General features: G+C 44.2%; 1 protein-coding gene across 2 annotated transcripts; it reads right to left on the bottom strand.

The window, feature by feature from the left end:
• On the bottom strand, positions 1 to 26712 carry PDPN (podoplanin). Of its 2 annotated transcripts, none has more exons than XM_068538922.1 (6): positions 26384 to 26712; positions 8522 to 8655; positions 6740 to 6869; positions 2947 to 2985; positions 2287 to 2398; positions 1 to 1728 (listed from the first exon to the last, which is right to left on the bottom strand). In XM_068538922.1, the coding sequence occupies exons 1-6, from the start codon at positions 26448 to 26450 to the stop codon at positions 1722 to 1724; spliced, it is 489 nt and encodes a 162-aa protein (XP_068395023.1). In that variant the 5' UTR covers positions 26451 to 26712; the 3' UTR covers positions 1 to 1721. The 2 variants fall into 2 exon arrangements, with proteins under 2 accessions (XP_068395023.1, XP_068395024.1); XM_068538923.1 differs by having other exon boundaries at positions 2293 to 2398.
• Between the last annotated feature and the right edge of the window lie 251 nt (positions 26713 to 26963).

Raw genomic sequence — 26963 nt, 5'->3', positions numbered from 1 at the left:
TATGCAATCATCTGTTTTATTTCAAAACATGTCTACACTGCATTGAGCACCAACACAGATGTGACCAAGAAACCCACAGTCCTGTCCCAGCAGGTGATGGGTCCAGTGTATGACTTGGGGTTGACTATTATTTTTCACAGTGAGAGAAAAAAAGAGAAGATAGGAAAGATGAAACGAACATTATTCCCAACTCCTGTTCAGGAATCTGACAGATGATACAGAGGATATTTAAGAGATTTGTAAAGTTTTTCCAAAGACCCTTCTCCCCATCAGTTGATGTTCAAATATGGAACCTGGGCTGGTGAAGCAGCTGGACTTGAGTGACACTAGAGTATACTGTTTAAAATTACATCCACACATTACTGCAAAAGATAGAGGAACAGGCCATGCCAAAGTAGACTGATAGTTTACTTTTTCCTGTTTTATGAACCCGTACAAGTTTAGAGGCTATCAGAACTGTACAACCACAACTGTGATATAGCATCTGCTCGGTACAAAAATTTTTTGCGTAGGAGAAAGAATTCAGTTGACCTACGGGGAGAAGTGTCCTGAGTTGGATGGTGCCAATACAGAACTGTCAATTGTGGCCCCACAGAAATATGTGGGATCTCATAAAGACCAGAAATATCTTTCATTTTAAAATAAAGTCTCTAAATCCAGCTGCTTTTTAAAAACCAGTATTCCCATATCTTTCTTCCAAGGCAGAAAGTAAATGTTAGGAAACTGGCAGGTTCTCTTTCTCAGAGGCACACACAGGGTTTGGGGGTCACTGTGGTTCTCGGTTCCTGGAACACTTGAGCCTCTGGCACCATTGGGCCTTCAGCAGGCCTCCTCGGCATCCAGGGCTGAGGTCCTCATATTCCAGAGCAAAGCAGCCAATCTGGAGGACTTGTGTCAGGGGGAAGAGAGAAGGTCACCCCTTTAGCTCTGGATCCCCATCATCTGAGGGAAGTGGAAGGGGGCAGGTAGAAGCAAACCTTTGTTTCATAAAGTCGTCACTGGAGCAGGCAGCCGAGCATACTGAGGCCCTGTCGGTGCCCTTGTCGTGAGACACAAAATGCCTTCCCCAAAGTACAGATTTCTGTTTATGATCTAAAATAGATACCTTTGAAATGATTTACCCAGACCAGTGAAAGGCAGTTGCTCATTACATATTATGTAAGTTTAGATTTTCTACTTGATTATTCACACCAAATCAGGCTTTAAAAACAGACCCAATTAGACTGGAATGTATACATTTCAACAGATCAGAAACTGCAAAATGCTTATGCCACTTACTGCCATAGCTTTACACCCAAGGACGCCATTGGTATAAATATTTCCAAATTCCTTTGCATTTTAACAACAACAGAGAACAATCAGAACAAAGACATGATTTCAGTTTTTAACATCGATTGGATTATATTGTCTACCTTAGTTACACATCAGATGACATAGTTTTGCTCCGTTTTCTATGCATTTTGTCTTTTAAATCATCTTATACAAAATTTATATTAGAACAATTTTTTTTTCAAAAGACAAACGCTTAGAGAAGCAAGTCTTATGAATACTCTTTCCTTCCATTACTTTTGGCAAGTGGCGGAATCACCGTGGATTTTTGAGTGCAGTGGTGAAGCATTTCCACAGGTCATCTTCTCCACACGCTCAGGGATGGGGCGGGGGGAAGTCGGAAACTCTCTTTTTTAAAACATATTGGCAGGAGGGCACAATTCTTCAGCTCTTTAGGGCCTGTGAAAACAAAGAGAAAGGTGACGGTCACTTCTTTTACTGGCACCGTGACCAGTAATCCCGTAAGTCATTGTTCCTATTGTTCTTTGTCTACGTCTTCCAGTTCTGGATTATGGGGCTCTTCTCTCCCCGCTCAGCCCTCCTCCAGGCCTGGTCCTCACACTCAGGGTCAGATTCCCGGGCATTTCCAGACACATAAATCTGCAACTGTATTGCTAACTGTGTCCCTCGACCCCCGAGTTGTATAGCATTTATCCTTCCCCACCCAATCATATATTATCTCCCCAACAGATGGGTTTTCGTTCAAGTTCACTTAGTTGGAAAATTAAGACAAGAGTTCAAATTTGGTGAGATCTCAATGGAAGTCAACTAAAGAGCCATCTCTGGCACTTTCTTGGAAATTTGTAAGGCCCCAAGTAGACACCTGTTCTTCTGGGGAAGCTTCAGGTGTAGTGCTTACGGAGGTTGGTGGCCTTTATTTGGAGGTTTCTATTAGTTCAAAGGTTGGAAATGGCTGCCCTCATTTACCTATCACACGGGCCTAAGATATTTACTTACGAGTACCTTCCTGACATTTTTCGAACAAACACAGTGATGATTCCACCAATGAATCCAATGGCTAGTAAGACCCCAACTATGATTCCAACCAGGGTCACTGTTGACAAGCCACCTGATTGAGAAGAAAAAAAAAGCATAAGCCCCAGGTAAACAAATACACCAGCAATAAACAATGCCACTGGCCCACTGTAGATAACAAATGATGTTCTATGTTGTTTCTCCTGTATTCAGTGGGAGTTGACTTAGGAAGGGAGAAATGTTGGGTTATTCTAATCTCATATTATGAATGGAAAGTTTTCTGGGTCTCAAGATCTATCAAGCATACCACTCCTACTAGGTGGTTTCACTGTTAATTACTGGGTAGTGTTTGTGTACACACAGCTACTAAATTAGCCCCTATTTTCATTCTTAGGAATGATAAATTGTGATATGACACCATTTTCCATAGCTGTCATTAAGTGAATAGACTCATTTGCAGTTTGCTTATTTTCAAATACAGGCTTTTCTCTCTTAAAAGAGGTTTGAAACCTGTTCTCAGAAGGTTTGTATTCTGCTCCCATTGACTACAATCCAGGAAAGCATGTAATTCATCACAAAGATTAAGTTCAAAGAAACCTTTTTTAAAACATGAGAATATTTTGGTACCAAAATCTAACCCACCTTTCTCAACTGTTGTTGGGTTTTCTCCATCTGTTTTCCCTAAAAAGAGAGAGATGTAATGATATAGAATTATTAGGATTTAGTAACTATAATTTAACAATTGGCAGAAGATGAATTTACCCTAAATGGAAGGTAGCAAAACACAAGCAAAGAGGATAATTTCTTAAGTAAATTGGATCAGGGGAGTTTTAAGCAAGCTCTGACATGATCTTGTTTCAAAACTATTAGTATTGAATTTATGAATGCTTCTGCACACCTATGGGTCTGTAGTTCTTTTGTGAATGTTACTTTTTTTCTCACCCACTGTAGAGAGCAGTGTCAAGGAAACGGACCCATAGAGATCTTAAATAAATAGTCAAAGATTTCAGAGGTTAGGGTAACAAAAGAATCCAAGCCCCTTGATTCTTGGTCCAATGTCAAGATCATGGAAAACTCACCCATTATGATGAGGTCTATTTTGAAGAAACGTCATTCTGAGAGCAAAATGTTTTGGAAGTTGTGGTCAAGACTGTGATTTGCCTCGTGATATCAATTTCCTAGCAAAATCCAGATCTTACAGGGCACATGATTTTAATGAGAATATATCCTTTGTATTTATGGCACTCTTATTGTAGCATTTCTATCTGCAGCTAAACTTAATCCAATAGTTACAATGTGAATATTCTCATTTACCAAGCATGTGAAGTTGTTTAATTATGAATACCTTCCTGTAAGTAATAAAACTGTGAGTTTCTTTCAGGTAATTTTACACAATTTCTTTTAAAAAATAAAGGCCTTTTGTTTTGTTTCTCCCATCAACTTCTTTGTCTACTGAGTCCTTCACTCCTCTGGGTGGTAGGTGTTTATGAAGAAGTCAAGAGGCCTCGATATAATGAGACAATGGAGAGAAGTGGTGCAATCAGGCCCTTCCCTAGAAACTTAGTTCACAATTTGCAAAATACCACAGATACCCAATAGCTTTCCTAATCAAAGGTGACACCAGCCAACCATCAGCTATAAGATGCTTTCTTTTTCTAACGGTTGAGTTGGAAAGAAGTCATCCACTCTGTACCAAATCCATCTTCAAAAAAAAGACATCTCTTCAAGATGGCCCCAGGGTATGGGTCCTTGAACCCAGCTCTCCCTGCATGAGCTGAACTCACAGCTCTACAGCATTTACGTGGAGCTCAAGCTGATCGCGCCAACCCAGTTGGGAGACTGGGAGATTGTTGGTTTTGAAGCCTGCCCAGGACAAAGGTGTCATCAAATCAACTCCCTAAATGTTATACCTGGCTGCCAACTACCAGTAGAGACAGGTCATGTCTTTTGAACGTGGTAGCCGCATACTGGGCTCACAACATAACATTTTCACCATCAATGACGTCATTCGTCACAAAATACATCACCGAAAATGAAGTTTGTGGAAGATTCATTACCAAATTAGAGTTTACTAGTCTTGTACCCGCTAGCTCCCTCCCAGTTATACCGACTGTGATCATGCAAGTGTGTCATACATATGGACATCATCAAACTGGGGCGTTTCATGGGAAAGACATCTGCTGCCCTAATAAAATTACCTCTTAAAAAACCAATTGTTGGGCTTCCCTGGTGGCGCAGTGGTTGAGAGTCTGCCTGCCAATGCAGGGGACACGGGTTCGAGACCTGGTCTGGGAAGATCCCACGTGCCGCGGAGCAACTAGCCCCGTGCGCCACAACTGCTGAGCCTGCGCGTCTGGAGCCTGTGCTCCGCAACAAGAGAGGCCGCGATAGTGAGAGGTCCGCGCACCGCGATGAAGAGTGGCCCCCGCTCGCCGCAACTAGAGAAAGCCCTCGCACAGAAACGAAGACCCAACACAGCCATAAATAAATAAATAAATAAAATTTTAAAAAATAATAATAATAACTTTTTAAAAAAAGAATGCAAAATCTAAAAAAAAAAAAAAAACCAATTGTTTATAATTACATTTTAACTCACATGTGAAAATTTCTTGGAACACTGATGCATGAAGTGGGAATGCGCCATAATCACAGTTTTTGTGAAAGGGTGGGGTAGGGGACAGGACAAGAGAGTAACCATGAGTATTTTCCAGTTAATTGAGAATTTTTATTTTTAAGGAATAGGAGAAATATCCTGGTATGCTATAAAAACTAGTCAATTTGTAATGCTCCATTTTCTGCCGCTAATTAGCTGTGAACTCTTGTTACAAATGATCAATGCTTCTCCAAAATTTTGAAATGCTTTCCAATGACCAATTATCAATACATTGACGATTCTTTCCTTGCTTAGCCCTATTTGGTTCTCTCTGGTGTTTAATGTTAACCATTTTCTTTAGCATCTTGGAGTAACCGTAGGCTTTATTTTCAAAGCATGTTATAAAACTTTTGTTATCTTTGTGGTAAAATACACAACATAAACTTTACTATCTTCACCATTTTTAAGTGTACTGTTTGATGGTATTAAGTACATTCACACTGTTGTGCAAACATCACCACCAGCCATCTCCAGAACTCCTTTTCATCTTGCAAAACTGACACTGTACCGATTCCCCACTCCCTCCTTCCCCCAGCCCTGGCAACAACCATTCTACTTTCTGTCTCTATGATTTTGACTACTCTATGTATCTCATCTAAGTGGAATCACTTAGTGACTTGGTGACTGGCTTATTCCATTTAGCCCTCAAGGTTCATCCATGTTGTAGCACCTGTGAGAATTTTCTTCCTTTTACAGGCTGCATAATACTCCATTGTATGTATATGACACATTTTGTTTATCCAATCATCTGTCCATGGATAATGGGGTTGCTTCCATGTTTTAGCTACTGTGTCTACTGCTGCTATGAACATGGGTGTACAAATATAACGCATTTTAAAAATCTTCAGAAGTGCTACAGAGTTTTTAAAACCAGATTGGCGGTTGGGTCTGGAAATGCATATTAAACAGTAAGGGATAACTTTCTAAGTGTTCAGCTGTGCAACTGGTTTCAGGAACCACAGCTTTAGGGAAGGTCCTTATGTTTGCTTTCATTTAAAGATGAAAACACCTAACTATATAAAATGATTATAGAAAATTGCTTGAGTTAGCAAGCACTCATTGCAGTTATTAGAGGATTAGTTCCTTTTCTCTTCCACCCCTATCTACTACAAAATAAGGTATATTTTAAAAATATCCCAAACAACTGAATTTCTCTTAAGAAAGTTCTGGAAATAGGAGGCTCTTTCCCTTGCTAAGTTGTAATGGCAATGATCTTTCCTCATGCTCATTAGTGATGGTCTAAACCTCATAATAATGACAAAGACTCAAAGTTGTCCTAAAGAGTTTCACCTCAAGGGGTCCCATTCACTTTGCTGCAGGTACCAACTGTGAATCACAAGCACAACCCCAAATCCTGGTAAGACTGGTTTAGAGTAGATTCTTGCTTCATGTGTACAGACATGAACTCAGTGTAAGATGGTAAATGTTAGCATAGAATCTACTAAGATTTACATAGGTTGGCTAAGTTTTACGCTTTTGGGTGTCAACACAAAGTTCTTAGTGTGGCATTATATCAGGTTAGGGTCAGCAATATGACACCAGTAGCTACCTAACTTGCCCTTGTGGAGGCATTATCACTAGTTGTCATTTAAGGTTAGAAAGCTGCGTTCAGCAACCCCCAATAAATACAAATTCTGAACCTACCACAGAAAGCTTGGTTCAAAATTAGTGCTTGCATTCCAATATGTGCCCTATTGATTACTATATTTGTTCCTGGATTTTTTGGAATACACTGATTATGCAAAAGAAGATCAACCCCTACGGGGTGTCTGGTTTTCTTACCCGGGGACTGACTAGTTGCCACATTCGGGGCTGTGGTGCTCTGGCTTTGTCCTTGGGAGTGGGTTGTGCTTTCCGCAGTTGGCAGGTCCTCTTTGTGACCGTCTGTTATACTCTTTGTTCTTGTCGGCATCTATTAGAGATGTAAATGAGGCAAAACAGAAATAAAACCTAATGCTTTATACTCTGCCTTATAACAGAAATGGATTTAAGGTGGCATAAATGTATAAGCTATATGATGACCTAAATTTAAAGTGGAAACAAGAAAACAAACGTAAAGAAACAACAAGAATGGGGATAGGAATAAAATCCTGAAATAAATGCCAAATGTTTAGCATGCTGACTTCCTAAGGTCTAAACTCCTCAGAAAATACTGGGGCACGAGGCACTAATTCTTTCTCTTCCTTGAACTTGAATGGCACTTTTCCCCTGTAACATTTATTTGGCACATACTATGTTGTATTATTTTTAATGCCCTTCCTCCCCCAATCAGAGTGATAGTTAGCCTTTACTAAGAGCTTACTATTTGCCAGGCCCTCTAAATACCTTCTCATTTACACCACGAGAACCCCTAAGTAAATTCTATTATTAGCCCTATAGTACGAATAAGGCTTAGAGAGATCAGATAATATGCCCAAGCTCACAGAGCCAACAAGCAACAGAACAAGACTTGGAAATGGTTCTGTTGACTCCAAAGTTCATGCCAATGTAGCATTCAACAAATATGCTAGTGAGCACAGGCAACAAAAACAAACATAGATCAATGGGACTACATCAAACTTAAAAATTTTGTGCATCAAAGGACACAATCAACAGAGTGAAAAGGCAATCTATGGAATGGGAGAAAATATTTGCAAATCAGATACTTTAATATCTGATTAAAGTATATAGAACTCCTACAACTCAATAACAAAAAAATCAAATAACTTGATTTAAAAAATGGGCAAAAGGACTTGACTTCCAGTCTTTTTTTTTTGGCTGTGCCGCACGGCATGCAGGATCTAAGTTCCCTGACCAGGGATCGAACCCATGCCCCCTGCAGTGGAAACACAGAGTCCTAACCACTGGACCACCAGGGAGTTCCCTGGGCAAAAGGACTTGAGTAGACAAATCTCCAAATATGATATGCAATGGCCAAAAAACATACAAAAGATGCTTAATATCACTAATCATCAGAGAAAAGCAAATCAAAACCACAATGAGATTATTGCCTCACACCTGTTAGGATGGCTACTGTCGAAAGAACAGAAAATAACATGTTGGCAAGGATGTGGAGAAACTGGAACCATTGTGCACTGCTGGTAGAATGGTTGCAATCACTATGGAAAATAGAATGGAGGCCCTTAGAAAAATTAAAAATAGAGCTACCATATGATCCGGCAATCCCACTTCTGGGTGTACACCCAAAAGAATTAAAAGCAGGGTCTGGAAGAGATATTTGCACAACCATGTTCATAGCAGCACTATTCACAATAGCCAAGAGTTAGAAGCAATCCAAACGGATGAAGAAAATGTGGTACATACAATGGAATATTATTCAACCTCAAAAGGAAAAAGATTCTTACACATGCTACAATATGGATGAACACTGGGGACATTATGTTCAAGCATATTGAAATAAGCCAGTCACAAAATATCCTTGCATGTGATCACATGCACATAAGTAACTTGCATGTGATCACATACATATAATAAATATCCTTGCATGTGATCACATACATATAATAAATATCTTTGCATGTGATCACATACATATAATAAATATCCCTGCCTGTGATCACTCACCAGAGCTGTCAAGCCAGCAGACTGATGGGGCTCTCCACCGGCACCTGGGGTCACTGTGTAATCTTCCACACGCAGGGTCGCCTTGTCTTTTTCCACACCTGTAGTCATGGCATCTTCTGGCCGGGCTGTGCTGGCTGAAAAGGAGAGACTGAGTCAGACCTTAACGTGGAAATCATGTGGGCAGACCTAACTGGCCAGCTTCAGTCAAATTATTTTCTTTTCATTTCTTCTGGGTGTTTTTTTCTTTTTAGGATGGTTGTCATTCTGGCTTAACACAAACCATTCTACATACATACAACTGCCTGGTTATCTCCATTGTAAAAGAAAGGAAGATGGGAATATAAAAAGGTGAAGCAGGCAGCCCCTCCCTGGTATCCCACTGAGGTATGCTGGATGCGGGGTGTACACTTTGCCTTTTCAATAATGAACCTGATTCTTCCTGGTGCCATTTCATACAATGAATTAATAATGCATTCGGGTCAACTGAATATCGTTTAGACCTAGAAGAATAACCTGGAAAGATTTCTAAAAATGCTAATTAGCAGGCTCTCTCCCAAACCTACTGAATCAGAATGTCCAAAAGCAGGGCCTCCTTCTTTTTAAAATCAATCTCACTCTCCATTTAATTTTGAGACTGTTGTCTGCTTGAATGATTAGAATCTCTGGCTCTGACCACAGACCTCATAGACGACACACAGTTCAACCTCTTCTTTTACGGTTGGGGTTATCGCCTACAGGGGAGATCAGTAATATACTTAAGGATGCCAAGATAACCAATAGAACTTTTAGTGCGCCCAGAGCTATACTAAAGAGAGACCTCACAGCCCCTGGCCCTGGCTTTTCTGCATTACCACTGGATGAATGACCCCGTGTGCCAACGAGAAAGGTTTCCAGAGGAGGAGGGGATGGGTGGGGTGGGATTGCAGGTTGAATTCCAGGACTCGGGAGAGAACTAGAAGTGGCCCCTTCTTCACCCTCTACCTCAATGATCGGAGCTAATCCTGACCGAGTAGGAGCACCATCTCAACTCATCAAATAACCCTCTTCACAAGTTAAAACAAATCTGACTCATTGGTCATGGGTTCCCTCTCCAGACTGAGAGTGGCTCTGGAAGAAATTCCATGACTAAATGCAGTTGCAAAATAAGTGAGCACACACAGCCCAGGAGCAAGAGCGAGGGGGTGCTTGGGGACTTATGTGCTTAACTGAAGGGCAGATGTTCATATCTAGACAGTGCCTAAGTGAGTGATCTGGCCCTTGCCTTAAGATTCCTTATTTTTCCCATATTTAGATAGCTCAGCCAAAGTCACAGCTAATAAGTATTTGATCGCAGCTTTTTTGCTGATGCATAGAGGAAGGAAACCTCTAGAGTAAGTTCTCTTGTTCCATGAGCCTTCTTTTTGCACTGAGGGTCCTAATCCAGTGCTGCCAATCGACGTTCTGGATGAGCCTCCCAAGCATATGCATTTATTTTTCACCTGGGGTGGGGGGAAAGGCTTTCACTAGTTAGCAATAACTGAATACCTCAGTGCCTGCAAATGGATTGCCTCCCTTTTTGGCTGGTTGCTCGGGTCGGGGTGGGGGTAGGGGTAGTGAGTGGCTCCTGCTAAGGATTTATGACCATAATCTCAGCAAATGTTGAATGTATTTTTTTTTTTTTTTTTGGCTGCATTGGGTCTTCTTTGCTGCGCTCGGGCTTTCTCTAGTTGTGGGGGGTGGTGGCTTCTCTTGTTGTGGAGCATGAGCTCTAGGTGCGTGGGCTTCAGTAGTTGTGGCACGCAGGCTCAGTAGTTGTGGCATACGGGCTCAGTAGTTGTGGCTCATGGGCTCAGTAGTTGTGGCTCGCAGGCTCAGTAGTTGTGGCACGCGGGCTCCGTAGTTGCGGCTCGCAGGCTCAATAGTTGTGGCGCACGGGCCTAGTTGCTCCGCGGCATGTGGGATCTTCCCGGACCAGGGCTCGAACCCGTGTCCCCTGCATTGGCAGGAGGATTCTTAACCACTGCGCCACCAGGGAAGTCCCAAATGTTGAACGTAGTTATCAAGCTCAAGGGGAAATATCCCTTTGCTAGGCAAGCAGTCTTTATTAGAAAACTAAGCATCCCATTTTCTTTTTTTCCACTCCTGGTTTGAACTCAGTTAACAGACCATCCATTTAAAAAATGTTTTCTGGAGTGTTCAGCAAAATCACTTACTATATGGCATCCACTAGCTTTAAAAAGCAAAATAAAACCACCCTTGCTTTAAACAAATTAAGTACTGAATGAAGTTAGTTTGAATTCTTTCATAGAATGTTCAGTTCATTGAAAGCGTAACTTGATAAAAATTCCTTCTTGTTCTTTTCTACTCTTGGCCCACAGACCCAAGGACTAAAATTGCTCTGAATAGACAAAGGACATTTTATGAATGACACTCATGATTAAGAGGCATTTGTTTTGTCTCACTGCCCTGGCGTTCTTTTTTGCTCCATGGGAAAGTTGATCTTTAACAAGAGATGCTCAATTCTCCCTCTCATTATTTCGGCTGAAGGCTTTCCTGGGTGAAGGGTTCCTACGAGCCCAGCTGCTGAGTTTCCAGCCAGCATTTGACATCCTCTTCTCTTGAATGGTGAAATTCAAATCATGTATTGATGCCTTCGCTCCCCAATCCTTTTTTTCTTCCTAAGACACGTGTGTGCACAGGCAACACGCACAACTGTTTATATAAGTGCAGCGATGAACCGACGATAACAGAGTCTGTTCTGGAGCGGTGTCCCCTTACGCTCACATGAACACCTTTTTCCTGCCACACCCAGCCTCCTCCAGCCTGCCGGTCAGAACCAATGGAAGTTTCCAAATACGGCTGTAAGCCATCCATTTGCTTTGGAATTTGTGTGTATGTGTTATTCTTTAAAAAGGTACTACCTCTAAGAAGATGATGGGATAATTTGATTTGATCTTAAGGTTTCTAAGTTTGAGAACAAATGAGCACCGAAGAGATGCTTATTGGGATAAAAGTGTTAATTATGAATCATTTTTATCTTAGCATTAAAGTCTAATAGCTCCAAAGAAATTATTCTAGTTTCCATACATTTATGGGATGGCATTTCTTTTAAAATATTTTAGAATTTGGATGGAATATTAAATCACACTGTTACTGTGATTGTTTTGCAACAGTCCCAAATTCTTGATTAAAAGCCTTTGTGTAAGTGTTTTCAGTCTTGTGGTTTTATTTGCGCTTCTCTGATTTGTGCTGGTGAGTTGTTCCATCTGTTTGCTGGCCGATGGGAGTGTCTTCTCTTGTGACCATTTTTCTCTTATGGTATTCACCTTTTTTTATAATTTTTAAGTGCTCTCTATGCCTTAAGAATGTATTCTTTGGAATAGATGCTACAATCTTTTTTTTTTTTTTAACTAATTGGCATGTCTCTTTTGTAAGTGGCAAGGTCCATCACTAGTCAAATTTATTAAGCTTGTTTTGTCCCTCTGATGTCATACTTACAAACCCTTCCTCAAGATTATGTAAATATTCATCTGTATTTTCCTTAAGGTTCTTTCTATTTGTCTTGTGTTTATCTCAAAGCATGATGTAAAATGGGAATATAAATTTGATTTTCCCCCAAGGATTAAACTGTCATTTCAATAACTCCTCTTTTCTTCTCTGCTTCAAAACTAGCTCTCATTGAGACAAATGGTTTCTTCCAAATACTGTGTCATGGTATTGGGAGAAACCTTTAGCACAAGGACCAGCCTAAATGACCTGGGCACTGCCGTCTGACCCCATGCCCCCTACATTCCACCCTCTGTCTGCAGACTCTTTCCAGAACTGATTCCTAAATCTGTGTTCCCCTCGCCATCATCTCCCTCTTCCTCTTCACATCAGCTGACTGCTGCTGAGCTAATTCTGGGCCAGGGATGTAGTTAGAATAAAACAGGGTGCAGAGAGCAAGCAAGGAGAGGGCGCCACACTCGAACAGAAGTGCCCTGAGATCTTTCCGAGTCATAGGTTCTGCTGAGGGCAGGAGGAACAGCATTACAACAGCACCCTCTCTCCCATTTGTTCAGCAATGTAGGGTTTACATGACGTCTTCAGGCTGACTTTATATCACAAGGTGGGTTGCACTGGCATTTTTGTCCCCATTGATCAGATGAGGAAGGTGAGGTTGACAAAGGCCCTCCTTGACCAAACCTTAGTGAGGCTCCTCTGAGCCCTCTTCTCAATGAGGCCATGGCCTTGGGCTTCCGTGTCCATCATTGCAGAGTCCAGTTTCAGCAAGAACCCTGCTAAGTCAGGTTAGAGACAATCTCTCGACCCCTCGATACCTGATCAAGTTCCCCATCTCCCACCTTTGATGTCTAAGTCCCTGGACTGCCTTTAGCAAGAATCCTATAAGGCCAGTTTAGCAAGAATCCCCCTACCCTTGAGGTCTCTTCTTCATAATTTTCCATCCACTGCCCCTCACTCTGCTCCTTGGCTACAAATCCCCAGCTGTCCTTATTGTATTTGAAGTTGAGCCCCATCTCTCTCCCCTATGGCGATAGTCTTGAATAAAGTTTTCCAACTGTTTGAACAAGTGCCAGAATAACTTTCTTTAACAAGGTCAGAAGTTAAACGATTTGCCAAGTTGGCCTGGCCAGTGAGTGGATGCAAAGCCAAATGTTTTGCCTGCTCATTGGTCCCCAAGACCTTTTTGTGCCTCTATGGCAGCTGTTGCCTGGCAAATGCCCACCCGTCCCGGGTTCTGACATCCTTCCTCTTCACCCCCATCCTCATCCTCCCTTAAATTATAATCCTGTAAAGAAGATGTGGCACATATATACAATGGAATATTACTCAGCCATAAAAAGAAACAAAATTGAGTTATTTGTAGTGAGGTGGATGGACCTAGAGTCTGTCATACAGAGTGAAGTAAGTCAGAAAGAGAAAAACAAATACCGTATGCTAACACATATATATGGAATCTAAAAAAAAAAAGGTTCTGAAGAACCTAGGGGCAGGACAGGAGTAAAGACGCAGATGTAGAGAATGGACTTGAGGACGCGGGGAGGGGGAAGGGTAAGCTGGGACGAAGTGAGAGAGTGGCATGGACATATATACACTACCAAATGTAAAAGAGATAGCTAGTGGGAAGCAGCCTCATAGCACAGGGAGATCAGTTTGGTGCTTTGTGACCACCTAGAGGGGTGGGATAGGGAGGGTGGGAGGGAGACGCAAGAAGGAGGAGATATGGGGATATATGTATATGTATAGCTGATTCACTTTGTTATAAAGCAGAAACTAACACACCACTGTAAAGCAATTATACTCCGATAAAGATGTTAAAAAAAAAAGATTAACATAAGATTACATTAACAATGAAAAATGTAAATTATGCACCCAAATAAATTGAATTACAGTATCCAATGTCTTCATTAAAAAAAAAAAAATTATAATCCTGGTTGTCGGAAGCAGTTGCTTCCTTGGGCATCTCACCTCCTCTTATGAAATCCCATCTGTTAGAATCCCCCAGTCAAATTATTTAGTGACCACAACCTCTATTTCCTCAAATGAGTCCCCTTCTCGGACTAAGCATCCAGAAGTGGCAGGTTAGAAGTCAGGTGTGATCTGCCTTACAAAAGCTGTATTTCTCAGAGCAGAGGTTCTCTTGCTTCTGCAAACAAAGGAGGCAGCAACGATGCAGACTGGAGCCTTCCGGAGGTTCACCTCTATCTCCTTGAATATTTACTGCACACCTACTATATGCTGGGCCCCATTCTGGGCACTGGAGACAGAGGCGTGAACCAGGTGAGGTCTCCACTCTCGTGGATTTGGGTACTGTTGTGGTGGAGTGCGGGTGCTGACAACAAGCAGACAAACAGGGAGAATCTCAAGACAGTGCACCCCCTTCAGATCCCTGCCCACAGGGCGCTTTCTCGGGAGGCCTTCCTGACCGCCCATGGAAATCAGTACCCCCCTCCCCACACACTAGTATTAGCAAATATTTGTATATTCACTGATCGACTGTCCCACTAGAACACAAGCGCAGTAAAGGCTGTTTCACCTCAATGTCCCCATTGCCTACGATACTGGCACAGGGAAGGCACTCAGTACACATCTGTTGAATGACTGAGTGATCTCCAGGTAGGTGAAGAGCTGGTCTAACTAACCCTGAAGCCCAGAATGAGCTTGGAGCACCACACACTCCAGAAACAGGGTGATCAGTGTGGCTGGATGGTAGGAAAAGGAGAGACCGGGGAGGTGTGGAGGGCCCGTCTGGTGGAACTCTGCAAGGAAGGCGTCTTGATTTCAACTGGAGTAGAAAGGAAGCCAGGAGATGCTCTGAGTGGGGGCAGGACATAACCCCAGTCCCAGGAACCACTCTTAATGCCATGGAATAGGTGTGGGTGCCGGGGATGGTGCCGGGGTCAGACGGAAGCTGAGAGATCACTTAGACTGTTGTCCAGGCAGAAGCGGGTGGTGTTTGCGACAGGACAGAGCAGTGGGAAGGGAAAGAACTGGGCGGGTAATGGCTGGAAAGCATCTGAAGTCATTACCCCAACAATCAGAAATAAATATGAAACCTCAGCGGCGAGACTTCATTTTACCACCTGCTGCAGCTCTGTGGATAACAACATTTATTTTATTTTTTTAAAGTCTTTTATTGAATTTGTTATAATATTGCTTCTATTTTGTGGGTTTTGGGGTTTGTTTTGGTTTTTTGGCCGTGAGGCATGCAGGATCTTTGCTCCCCGACCAGGGATCGAACCCTTACCCTCTGCATTAGAAGGCACAGTCCTAACCATTGGACCACCAGGGAAGTCCTGATAACAACATTTAGAGTATGACTCGGTGAACTGAGAAAAGTAGGATGTTCCCCCATGACGCTGAGTCCTTTACTGGATTTCACCTTGTCTTATCAGGACAGCCACAGAAGTCTCCTACATAAGTTTAGGTAAAGAGCCTCTGCCCCATTTCCATCTCCACATGAGGAAGAAGGTCCCTGTGGTCCTATTTCTGCTGACCTGAAGCTTCAGAATCCAACAGCTGGAGAATAAAGTGGGAAAGTCGATTTTAAAAGAAGTCAAGCTGAGTTACCCCCAGGGTTTCAAAGAAAACCAGTGGTGTTAGCCAATAGACTAAGGCATCTTTCATGTTGTCTGGATTTTCTAGCATCTTGAGCTGCTCCAGTATCTAAATGCACAAATGAAGACGGAAGTCATCCATCTTTGAAGATGGATGACTGCATGGCCTTGGAATGATTTTTGTGGCCATCGAGAAGTAGAATGCTCTTTTTCTTTTCTTGCAACATCCTAGGAAGTTCTGGATTTTCCCTGTAGGAGAAACTGTAAGATAACTGACAAACAAATAATCCCAATTAAATTTGGGAGAATGTAATGCTTTTAGAGGGAGGTCAAAACATCTATTTAGAAAACAAAACCAAAAATACCTGCTTCCGTTTCTTTGCCCAGACACTGGCTTTTATACATTATTTTTCTATCATGTCTCAAACTGTGCTCAGAAGCCTGAAAATAAACACACCCCCAACTGCAGAGGGGTGTCAACCTCCAACATTTTCCAACATTCTGCAGACCACCCACTGTGATCACCGAGATAGTCAGATCTTTGTACAGTCTTTCATCTCCATTCAAGACATCCCCAATTTAGCTGTTTGATGGCACTCCTTTCGTTACCACGATGAGGGTTTCTGCAGCCGGAAGAAAGGTGTACGGACTTTGCTTTTATTTACCACATCTTTTGAGGGACCCCTCTGGTCCCATAGGCTGGTCCACATCCTGACTTGTACAGAAGACTTTCTGTGGAATATTGAAAGCCATTTGCTGACCCAGACCCTCAACTCCTGGCAGACCCCGGGTTGTGGTCAGTACAATCACTGATGTGGCCTGTGGGCTTCCCACCTACCTCCACCCCTTCCAAGGATCCTGGTAAATTGCTTACTGGATCACAGTTTGGCCATGGAGAATCTAGGCAACTCCTAGAAGTCTGGCCACACCACTCAGTACCCCACAGCAACACACGTGCTCTTAATTTTCCTCCAGGCAAAACAGTACAGCCTCCAGCCCACAGAGCCCCATATTCCCCATGCCTGGCACCAGGGTTAAGTATTTAGCAGATGTTTGCTGAGTGACTGACTGAATGAGTACACTTACAGCCAAGTAGCAGATGTCTTTTGAGTTCCCCCTTACCTTGTAATATTCCCACCACAGTCCACCCTGCTTCACCCAAGAGTTGTTCAATGCCTTCCCCTGATGAAAGAGACAGCAGGGCTGAAAACAGGACACTTCCCCTACGAGGATGAACTTGGCTGCTCTGCCGTTTGATTTTTAATGAGCAGCAGCCGGTCCACTCATTGCGTCCGGTCCTGTCAGCCCATGCAGGCTGAGGCTGGGACTGCCCGCTGTCAGCATCGGGGCTGCGTGCCTCTCCCATAAAACTCAAGAGAAACATGTCATGCCTGCAGAGATCAGACAAGTGTCACTAGTTCCTCTAGAGAAATCAGAAGAAATGCTACCCATTAAGATTTGGAGCAGCGAACATTCCCCTGGCTTCAGAGAAGGGGAGGTTATGCTCAATGCCCCAAGGGGCATTTTTCTTTGACCCCTCTGGGTCACCTCCCAAAGCTGAAGGCAGCGTTCTGAAAGTCTCTGCTGCTGAACATGGCAATAAAGAAAGGAGAGGGGCCAGTGATGGCTGGGGACTCCTGTTTCATTTCAGAAGCAAGGACTCACGCCCCTCACTGGCAGGTGGAAGGTGCAGGACACACAGTCCATAAGACAGGTCTCCCAACCGCATCCATTCTCTTCCCTTCGATGGGGGAAAAGGAATCGAGACCTAGTGTGTACCTTTCACAAATCTTCGCAATCAATCTCCGTGACCATCCACGAGGTAGGTATTTTAATAATGGCGACTATTTTATAGGAGAACGTGCGCAACGTTTGTGCCAAGCACTCTCTTTTGATCTTCACAAAAGCCTTGCAGACTAACATCATCCTCATTTTGTAAATGAGGATGGTGGAGCTGAGAGTAATCTACCCGTGTAGCCAGCAAGGGGTGATGCAGGGGTTACACATCAAGATCTGTCAGACTCCAAAGAAATCCCCCAGCTCTAACCACTCCGTTACACAGCCTTTATGTGTATTGGTTACTTTTCCACAGCTCCCACTCATTCTCGTCCCCCACTTAGCTCCATCACTGCCCACCCAAACCCTACCTACTCTTCATGGCCCAGGGACAACACCTCTTCCTTCAGAGCCCACCCGCACCCTCCCGAGGTGCCAGGAGAAAGTAATCTCCTCTAAATTAGTGTAGGGCTTGATAACACCGCATTCATGACTTTCTCCCTACTAGCATTTATCAATTTATCAAACTTCTTGAGGGCAGCATTCCTTTCTGCTGTAAGCCTATGGCCCAGCCACTAGCATAGTCTCTGATAACTGAATGAACGAGTGAATGAATAAATATTTACACTTTTCAGGACTCAGGAGAATGAATCAACTTACCCACCCACCCCAACCTCAAAGAGGCCTCAGGACCCTTCAAATGCCAAAACTCGAGGCTGTTGGTTACAACCTCAACCCAAGATTACTCAACCTGGGGAGAGGTTTCTCTCTTGACCAAGAGAGGAATGTTCTCAGTAAAAAGAGGAAATGAGTCCACAGTTTTGTAGACTGGAATCAACACCTCTGTAATAACTTCTCTGGAACCTGGCCGGGGCCTGCAGTCCTGCACAAAGAGGCCACCTCCTAGGGTGGACGGCTTAGTACTTGAATAACCAAACAACTAAAGCGGGCTTTAGAAGTGCTGGCCTGGAGCACAGCATCTCAATGGGATGATGGGGTGTTTGGGAAACACTCACCATCTGCTCGGAAACTGAGCTTGTGATTCACGCAGAGCTGTCAGCTGAGCGGGCCCTGATTTTGCAACAGTGAAAAGAGAAGCCCCTTCGGCTCTGACCTCACCATCCACCCATGCACAGACATCCTGCACAGACAGCCCAGCTGTGAGCCCCTACAGGAATGCACAGTATGTAGCTGTGTTTCCACTATCTGCCCTTGGCCTTGAGCCTAAGTCTATTTCTTCTGAGCCTCCTTGCCATCTTTCTCCCTTGTTCCCAAGAATGGGGAATTCAGGCAGCAAACTTTGTGTCCGGGGCTTATTTCTGATGCCATTTTCGTTGAGATCTCCCTAGGTACCCATCAGATACATCAGATTGGATGTCTTACTAGTACCTCAAACTCACTGTGTCTATAAGACAATGCATAACCTCCTGTTCCTTCTCATCACCTTGGTTCCTAATCTCTCATCCCTCCAATCTGATTTCCATCGCCTGCCTTCTTGCCATTCCTGCCAAACGGATTGGGCCACTGTGTTTCTTCCCTCTTCCTCCTGCCAAATGTTTACTACGTACCAACCATATGTTCTTTTAAGTGCTGAATAAGACGGGTCCTGCTCTCTTCTCTAAAGAGCAAGAGATGTACACAAATAATTAAAATACAGTGATAAGAACAGCCAAAGCGATCTTGAAAAAGAACAAAGAGAAGGACTCACACTTCCCAATTTCAGAACTTACTACAAAACTACAGTAATCAAGACCATGTGGTTCCAGCATAAGGATAGACGTATAGATCAATGGAATAGAACTGAGAGTCCAGAAATAAACCCACACTTTTATGGGCAATTGATCTTGACAAAGGTACCAAGATAATTCAGTGGAAAGAACTGTCAACAAAATGGTGCTGAGACCACTAGATATCTTCATGCAAAAGAATGGCGTTGGACCTCTATTTCACACCATGATTAATTCATAAAAAATTAATTTCAAATGACTCAAAGACCTCAGCATAAGAGTTAAAACTATACAGCTGTTGGAAGAAAACATAAGAGTAAATCTTTGTGACCTTGGATTAGGCAATGGCTTCCTAGAAAAGACACCAACAGTATAGGCAACAAAAGAAAAACATAGATAAATTAGACTTCATCAAAATTTAAAAAAATTTGGGCTTCAGTGGATGCTATCAAGAGATTGAAAAGCCAGCTCATAGAATGGGAGGAATATTTGCAATTCATATGTCTGATAAAGGTCTAGTATCCAGAATACACACAGAATTCAACCGTAAAAAATGACAACCCTATTTTAAAATGAGCAAAAGAGACAAATAGGTATTTCTCCAAAGAAGATATATAAATGGCCTTTAAGCACATGAAAAGAAGTGCGACGTCATTGGTCATTAGGGGAATGCAAATCAAAATTATAATGAGACACCACTCCATACCCACCAGGATGGCTACTATTTAAAAAAAAAAACACTCAACCAAATGGAAAATAACAAGTGTTGGCAAGGATGTGGAGAAATTGGAACCTTTTTTGCATTGTTGGAAGAGTGTAAAATGGTGCAGCTGCTTTGGAAAACAGTTTGGCAGTTCCTCAAAAAGTTAAACATAGAGTTACCATAAGACCTGGCAATTCTACTCCTAGGGACATACTTGAGAGGAATGAAAGCATATGTCCACACAAAGACTTGTACATGAATGTTCATAGCAGCATTATTCATAATAGCCCCAAAATGGAAACAACCCAAATGTCCACCAATGGGTGAATGGCTAAACAAAATGCAGTATAGCCATATCACAGAATATTATTCTGCCATAAAAAGGAATAAAATTCGGACTCATGCTACGACATGGATGAACCTTGAAAACACCATGCTAAGTGAAAGCCAGACACAAAAGACCACATATTGTATGATGACATTTATATGAAATACCTAAAATAGGCAAACCCGTAAAGACAGAAAGCAGATTAGTGGCTGCTAGGGGGTGAGGGAGGGGGAAATGGGAGCAACTGCTAATGGTGTGGGGCTTTGGAGGAGGCGGTGATGAAAATATTCTAATAGTGACAGTGGTGATGGTTGTACAACTCTCTGAATATACTAAAAACCACTGGATTGTTTCATTTAAAGGGGTAATTTCATGCCATGAGAATTACATATCAATAAAAAATTTTAAAGCAGTGATGAGTGGTGTAAGAGGTGAATAAGAAGAAATCAGAAAATGAGGAAAGAATAAGAAGAAATCTGGAGATACTGAGCTACAAGTCTTGCTGGCTCTTATTCCCCCAAATCTGATCTCATTCCCCCTTCTTCTGTAACCACACTTAGTCTCTTTATCTCCTGACTCTCCCCCTCCCCCAAGACTAGTCCCATAAACTAGATTCAATCCCATATGGTGTCCTTGTCATTAAGCTTTCTTCTGGCAATCACTATTCATGGCCCAATCTGCTCCCATTTGCCTATTGCCTACAGAAAAAGGTCTACCTCCCACTCAACATGGACTCAGCCTTCTCCCTGATTTCCAGCCCTCCCCAACTCAACACCCATGACTCCAGCCAGCCTTCATGGTTTTTCCCAGCCCTGGGTGCCCACACCTCTTCCCACACAAACTCCAGGTTGTTCTAATTTCCACGCATTTTTTCAAGCAGTCTTTCTTGCCAGGATTGCCCTTCCCTGCCACCCTGCCCAACCAACCCCACCATTTTTCACAGCCAAGATCAAGTCCCGTCTTCCCCACAAGGGTTTTTCCAGCTCCTGAAGCCCACAAGGATCTCATCTCCAAACTAGCAGCAGGAAATGGTGTGTGCCACGCAGGACGTGACTTTTGTGCTGCCTTGTCTGGATACACCACACACATCTGGCTTGCCTCTGTGTGAGCTGCAGCCCCACTGTATGATTCTGTTCTAACTCTTAAAGTTCTTAATAATATGTGTGCTCTATAAATGTTTAAGGGAACAAGGATTATGTCCTTTAGTTAGGTACCCCAACGTCAGTCTAGTTCTTCAATCTGAATTATGTATCCAACAAATAACAACTGGAGTTTTACTGCTGTAAAAGTTACTTGAAATCAACCTGCTGACATCTCTGAGTGTCCTTGGCGGCCACAACCCTAAGCATAGCTGGCTGTTGTGCTGAATGTTTAGGGGTGTGGGCTCTGGGGTTGGGCTGCCTGCAGTCAAGTCTCACCATTGCTATTTTCTAGCTCTGTGTCTGTGTGTAAGTTACTGAAGCTCTCTGAGCCTCTTTACCCATCTATAAAATACAAATAGTTCCTACTTTGTAGGTCTGTTGTGTGGATTAAATGAAATAGGGCTTGGAAGGTGCTTGACACTAAGCACTCAGTAACTGTTAGCTGTTATTATAGAGTTACTGCTATGAATACCACCCATCCAGAATCTAGTTCCTTTAGTTTTACAGATTCAGAAATTTAATCTTATTACAGGGTGATCTAGCTCAGATGAAACTGTTTTCACCCTAGCCAAGCTCATAAGAGGCCAGGAAATCAAATAGCTTATTTAGAATGGGAAATAGTTTCCCAATGCTTTCTACCCATATTTGCTATTCAAGGCGTGACCTTCTCAAGAGTGAAATACCTGAAATGCTGTCTGGTGCAGATAGAACAAAGTCTGGGGTGAAGCAGTTGGGTGGAATACATTTCCAGACTGTGAAAGAACAGGGATCCCTAATTCACAGCAACACCTTGACTGAGATCAGAAGCCACCAGATAAGACATCTTGCATACTAGCCGTTAGCAAAGATAATGTTTGCCTGACTCACAAAGAAGTTAGTAAGTAAATATTTGTTAAATAAATGCATTCCTTGGGCAAGGCAGGTTTCACATCATCTAGTCCTTATTCCTTTCCCCTCCCTGTCTAGATTCTAGGCAAATAGACTCCCTTCTCCTCTGGGCAGGATACCATTCACTGGATCACAGCTTTGCTTATATTAGCCGAGTTTTACTCACCCAGATGGAGACAGTGTGATGAATTACAGGAAATGCTTCGTTCTCATCCAGTAATATGTTGATGCATCTTCTAGTTGCCCTTCCCTGCTTCCCACCTATGTTCCATATAACTGTCATTCCCCTGCCTGATACAAATGTAACAGTGACAATTCTTACCTCCCCCGCTCCGGGGGGAGGGACCTCAGTGACCTCTCTCTACTGCCTGGAGCCCTGGAAGCCCTGACCCTCTGGACAGAGGTCGAGAGCACACCTTCCTCCGGAAAGGTGATTATCCTACTGGTAGGTTTGTTGTTTTTTTGGTTTGTGGGTGTTTTTTTTCCCTGCATAAAATTTAGTGTTGCCCTGACAATTTCAGTTTGCAGCTCCTCAGGCAACTAGGTGAATGAGGTGGGCAGGTCTGCAAATTTCCCTCTGAACTTTAGCCCGATTCCCCTCAAAGAATTAAACCCATCTCCTCTGAGCAATTCCCGAGGCAAAGACACTCGGCCTGATGAAATGGCGGGAGAGCCCGGCCATCCCTACCTGTTGAAGTTCAAGGGAATGCTTGCCGTGGACAAGCCACCATGAGCAGGCTGGTTGGTGGGTGCTGGGGTGAGACAGAGGGAAGGAAACAGCCACCTTATTTTCCTGCCTTGGAGAAGGTTGGCAGAATCCCGGTTGTTCCCTAACCTGGCTCCATCTCAGAGCCCTCAGATAAAATGCTTGATCACTTTCTTTTCCCCAAAAAGTTTTAAGACATCAGTAGGGAAAGATTCAGAACTCCAATCAAAAGGTGCTTTTATCTCCTGCCCACCCCATGGGAATCCTAAGACTTATCTCAGTAACCCACCCATTCCCCCCCAATCATTTGATTCTCTTCCAACAAAACACTCTCACTGGATATTTCTTTGGAATATCCAAGGAATGGCAGGTTCCTTGGAGAGCCTTACAGGATCTGATTTAGCTTCCTCAAGTGAGTTTCAAAAGGGTACTGCCAAGTACATGAGACTTTTCTCTCTCTACACCCTCCCCCGTAATATTTCCACAAGTGGTAACCTGGCATGCCTGCTCTTGGAAGCCAGAAATATGACAAATATTCAGATAAGCCAGTGGAATTTAAAGCACACTTCGTCGTTTTGCTGGTGAGGACTGCAGTGCGTGCTTTACGCGAGGTGTGCCTCCTCCAAAAGTGCGTGGAGTTCAAATCCAGCACTTCAGGAGATGATGAATTACTATTTGGGGAATGAATTAATGAATCCTATTTTAAGGTACTGTGACATCTTCATTCTTAAAGGAGCATTATGGTTAAGTATTCAATGTAAAGAACTTTTTATACCTTAAAAAAACTTTGTTTTCATGTTTAAGGAGTTTAAAGCAAGGTTAACCTTTAATTTCAAGTTCAACCTTCTTCTTCTCCTTTTTTTTTTTTTCTTCAGTGTGTAATGTAGCAAAAAAGCTTGAGGTTTGGAGTTAGGCCCATTTTTTGAATCCCGGTTCTGGCATATTCTGAAGATAATAATGTATAATTCAAGGCCTTGTGATGATTAAATGAGGGAACTGTGACATTCCTAGCACATGGTGGGGGATGGGAATGGGAGGGAGGTGGTGTCCTTCCTACTTGGCCACACCATCCACTGTCACTCCAAGGTTTGGGGTCTCTGTAATTCTCAGTATAGAGTTACTCACCGGCCACTCATTACGGAGGCCAGAGAACGAGAAGAGGCAGTGTACCTCTGCTCAGCCTGGGTTCCTCCCTATTTGCCATGTCCCAACTTAGCCTTCTTACGCTTGGATACTTTTTAAAAATGTGCTTTTCTATATTAAATGCTATCTTGGCTCTCATACGCCAGTGTAATGGATAGCCTCCCTCACGAAGGCTCTAACAGACCTGAGATGCTTTAAGTGCAACAAAAACTCTTAGCAACTCGTGAAGATTTCCGAGCATCCAAAACTGGCAAGAGTTTTGGGGAAATCACAGGGAAATTTGTTCACCGCATGATTAATCCTGGGTGGACTGGTCCCGGAAAAGCACATGTGGGTTTTCAGCAAGCGGCAGCCTGCAGAATTTCACAAAATAAACAACCTCACGAAGAGGCCCGTGTACGTGTTTTGGATGAAAGTTCAGAGTGAGGGTAGGGCCTGACAAAGGAGGAAAATGCCAGATGCGTGGACAGCAGAGCTCCTTTGAATCCACTAACATCCCAACAGACAACACATGGGACCAGATTATACAACTGAACCAGATTATAACACTAGATGAGGGAAGCCCAGTGGGGAGTAGACTTCCATGAGAAGGATAATAAAATTCATCACCGTAATTACCCCCAGCCCAGCTCCCCAACAAGAGCCCACAATGGCTCAGCTCAAAGAAGTTATTCATCCATATTCAAGTTGCCTCACTCATTATCCTCAGACAAAGCCTCCTCCTGGGCCTCAAATCCTCGCCAGCAGCCCAGCAACTGTGCATTGACACACAGCCCCCGGGGAGGGGGTCCGGGGATGCTTCTGTCTTTAGCAATCGAGTTGCTAGTACTAGGGGTGGTTGGTTTTTTTCAGACAAGGTTTACCACTTCTTTTTAGGAGAACCATTGATATTCGGGACTGTCTTTAAGATAATTACGGCTAACCCTTCCCTGGGAGAAAACAGAGGATGCCGCCCAGAGGCCGTCTTTCCTGGGCAGAGCTGGGAAGCGGCTCAGTTTGCGGGCCTCCCACACCTTGCCCCGCTGAGCACAAAATGTTGTCATTTGCACACCGTCTTGCCAAAAAGGAAATGTAACTGAAACGCAGAGCCATGTATATCGCCCTGGAGAGAGAAGTTCCAAAGATAGGACTGCCACGAATAGCTCACGGCCCTGCAAAGAGAGCTGCTCAGTCTCCCCGAAGCGGACGGCCCGGCAGAGAGTAATAGACCCTATATCACTTCCCTAGGGCTGGGTATAATTGTCTTTGTGTGGAGTCCTCCCTCAAACCCCTCCCTTCAAGCAGGATTCTTCTGGCACCAGGCTTACCTCCATCCTCAATTTGGAAAATGAAAAAGAGTTTAATTTCCTCAACCTCCGACTCCAAAGATCACAAGTTAGCTTACAACGCCTTGGGCCAATATTCAGTGAGCAACCACTGTGGTGCCAGATATTGTTTGGCCCTGGGGATCAAGGCGAAGACATAGCTGTGTCCATGGGAGCTTATATTCTACTGTGGAAATGGATTAAAAATAAAAACCCAAGAAAAATTAAACACTGACCAATGTGCACGGATGCCACAAACACAGCACACTGAGCCAGGAAGAGGCAAGATGAGAAGAAGATGTAAGAGAAAGAGGGAAAGGGGAGGAGACGATGCAGATGATGGGCAGGCAGAGCTCCCATCATCAGACCCAGCGGAGCGAAGGTCTAAGGAGTCACCAACACTCAGTCATTGGCGCTCCTGGCCAAGTTCGACACATGGCCCCAAAGGAACTTAAACCACAATGTTCACAATAGTCCTCCACTCCCTCACGCACTCAGGACCCTCCACTTCAGTCCTTTCCCCACACACTATCCTCTCTACAGAGGATAACCGAGGCCTCTTCCAATGGGTCTCCGCTGGTAGGGTCCTGAGTGTGTCCAACGTGCCCTCCTACAGGGTATAAGACCTGGCAGCCCCCCAGAGGGAGGCAGTCGCAGCACAGGGGAATTCCACCCCCGGCCCCTGTCCCTCCCGATTCCCTGGGCTCAGTTTCTTCTGAGGCCATGGGCGGTCCTCCAATACACAGCCCTGTAGGAAAGCCCAGCGCCGCCAGTGGAAGGCTCCTGGCGGCTACCCTTCCACTCTATCTCTCAGGAGCCATCAGGGGGTGGGCCGCCACCGAGGGAGACCCCCTCTCCTCCCCACCTGCTGCCTGTGGATTCGGGGTCTCCTCCTGGCACCCCGCTCAGCTCTTTCTCTGCGACCCGGCACCAGCAAAGCCGCTGTCTCTCGTTCTCCCGGGTCCTCTGGACTCGTGCGCACACATACACTGCCAGCTCGCCTCTGCTCTCCCGGGCAACCTCAAACACCAGGCCCGGGCATTCCCGCAAGTCCCAGCTCGCTCGTCCCCGCCAGCAGCTGCAGGGAGCCCCGCCTGCTGGGTCTTACCTCCTTCTGCCAGGAGCCAGAGCGATGCGCTTCCCAGAACGAAGAACAGAACTGGCACCTTCCACATTTTCTCAGTTGACTCGTTCTTTGGGGGGCCGAGCAGCTCGTTTCTGTGCTGGGGGAAGATTCTGAAAAAAGCTCCTCAGCCAGAGGCCCTCGCTTGATGGAGCGCGAGACTGGGGGCTGGAAAATGCGGGGAGCAAAAGTCCCAGCGCGGGAGGGGTCCCCGCCTTCGCCCGCAGCGGCCGCCGGAGGAGCAAACTTTGCAGTTGGGAACTTTCGGATCAGAGTCAGCATTTATCTCTCCCGACGAGGGCGAGGGCGGGGACAGCCCGCGCGGTAAGGTGGTCCCAGTTCGGGGCTCCCTAGGACCGCCCCCTGCCTCTGTTTGGCCAGCGCGAAAACGATGACCTCAGGCCAGGTTTAAAGTTACAGGGCCGCGGCTGCGGGGCGCTGCCGGCACGCGCGGAGGGCCCGAGCCCCGGCAACATTGGCTTTTATTCTGTTCCCCGACAGTAGGCAAAGGGGGCGCAGGCAATACGCGATTTTTTTTTTGGGGGGTAGTTTTTAAACATCATTA

This window comes from Eschrichtius robustus, chromosome 3 (assembly GCF_028021215.1).
Source record: "Eschrichtius robustus isolate mEscRob2 chromosome 3, mEscRob2.pri, whole genome shotgun sequence".
NCBI lineage: Eukaryota > Metazoa > Chordata > Mammalia > Artiodactyla > Eschrichtiidae > Eschrichtius > Eschrichtius robustus.
Note: the sequence above shows the minus strand (reverse complement) of the source record. Positions and strands in the feature narration are given on the sequence as shown.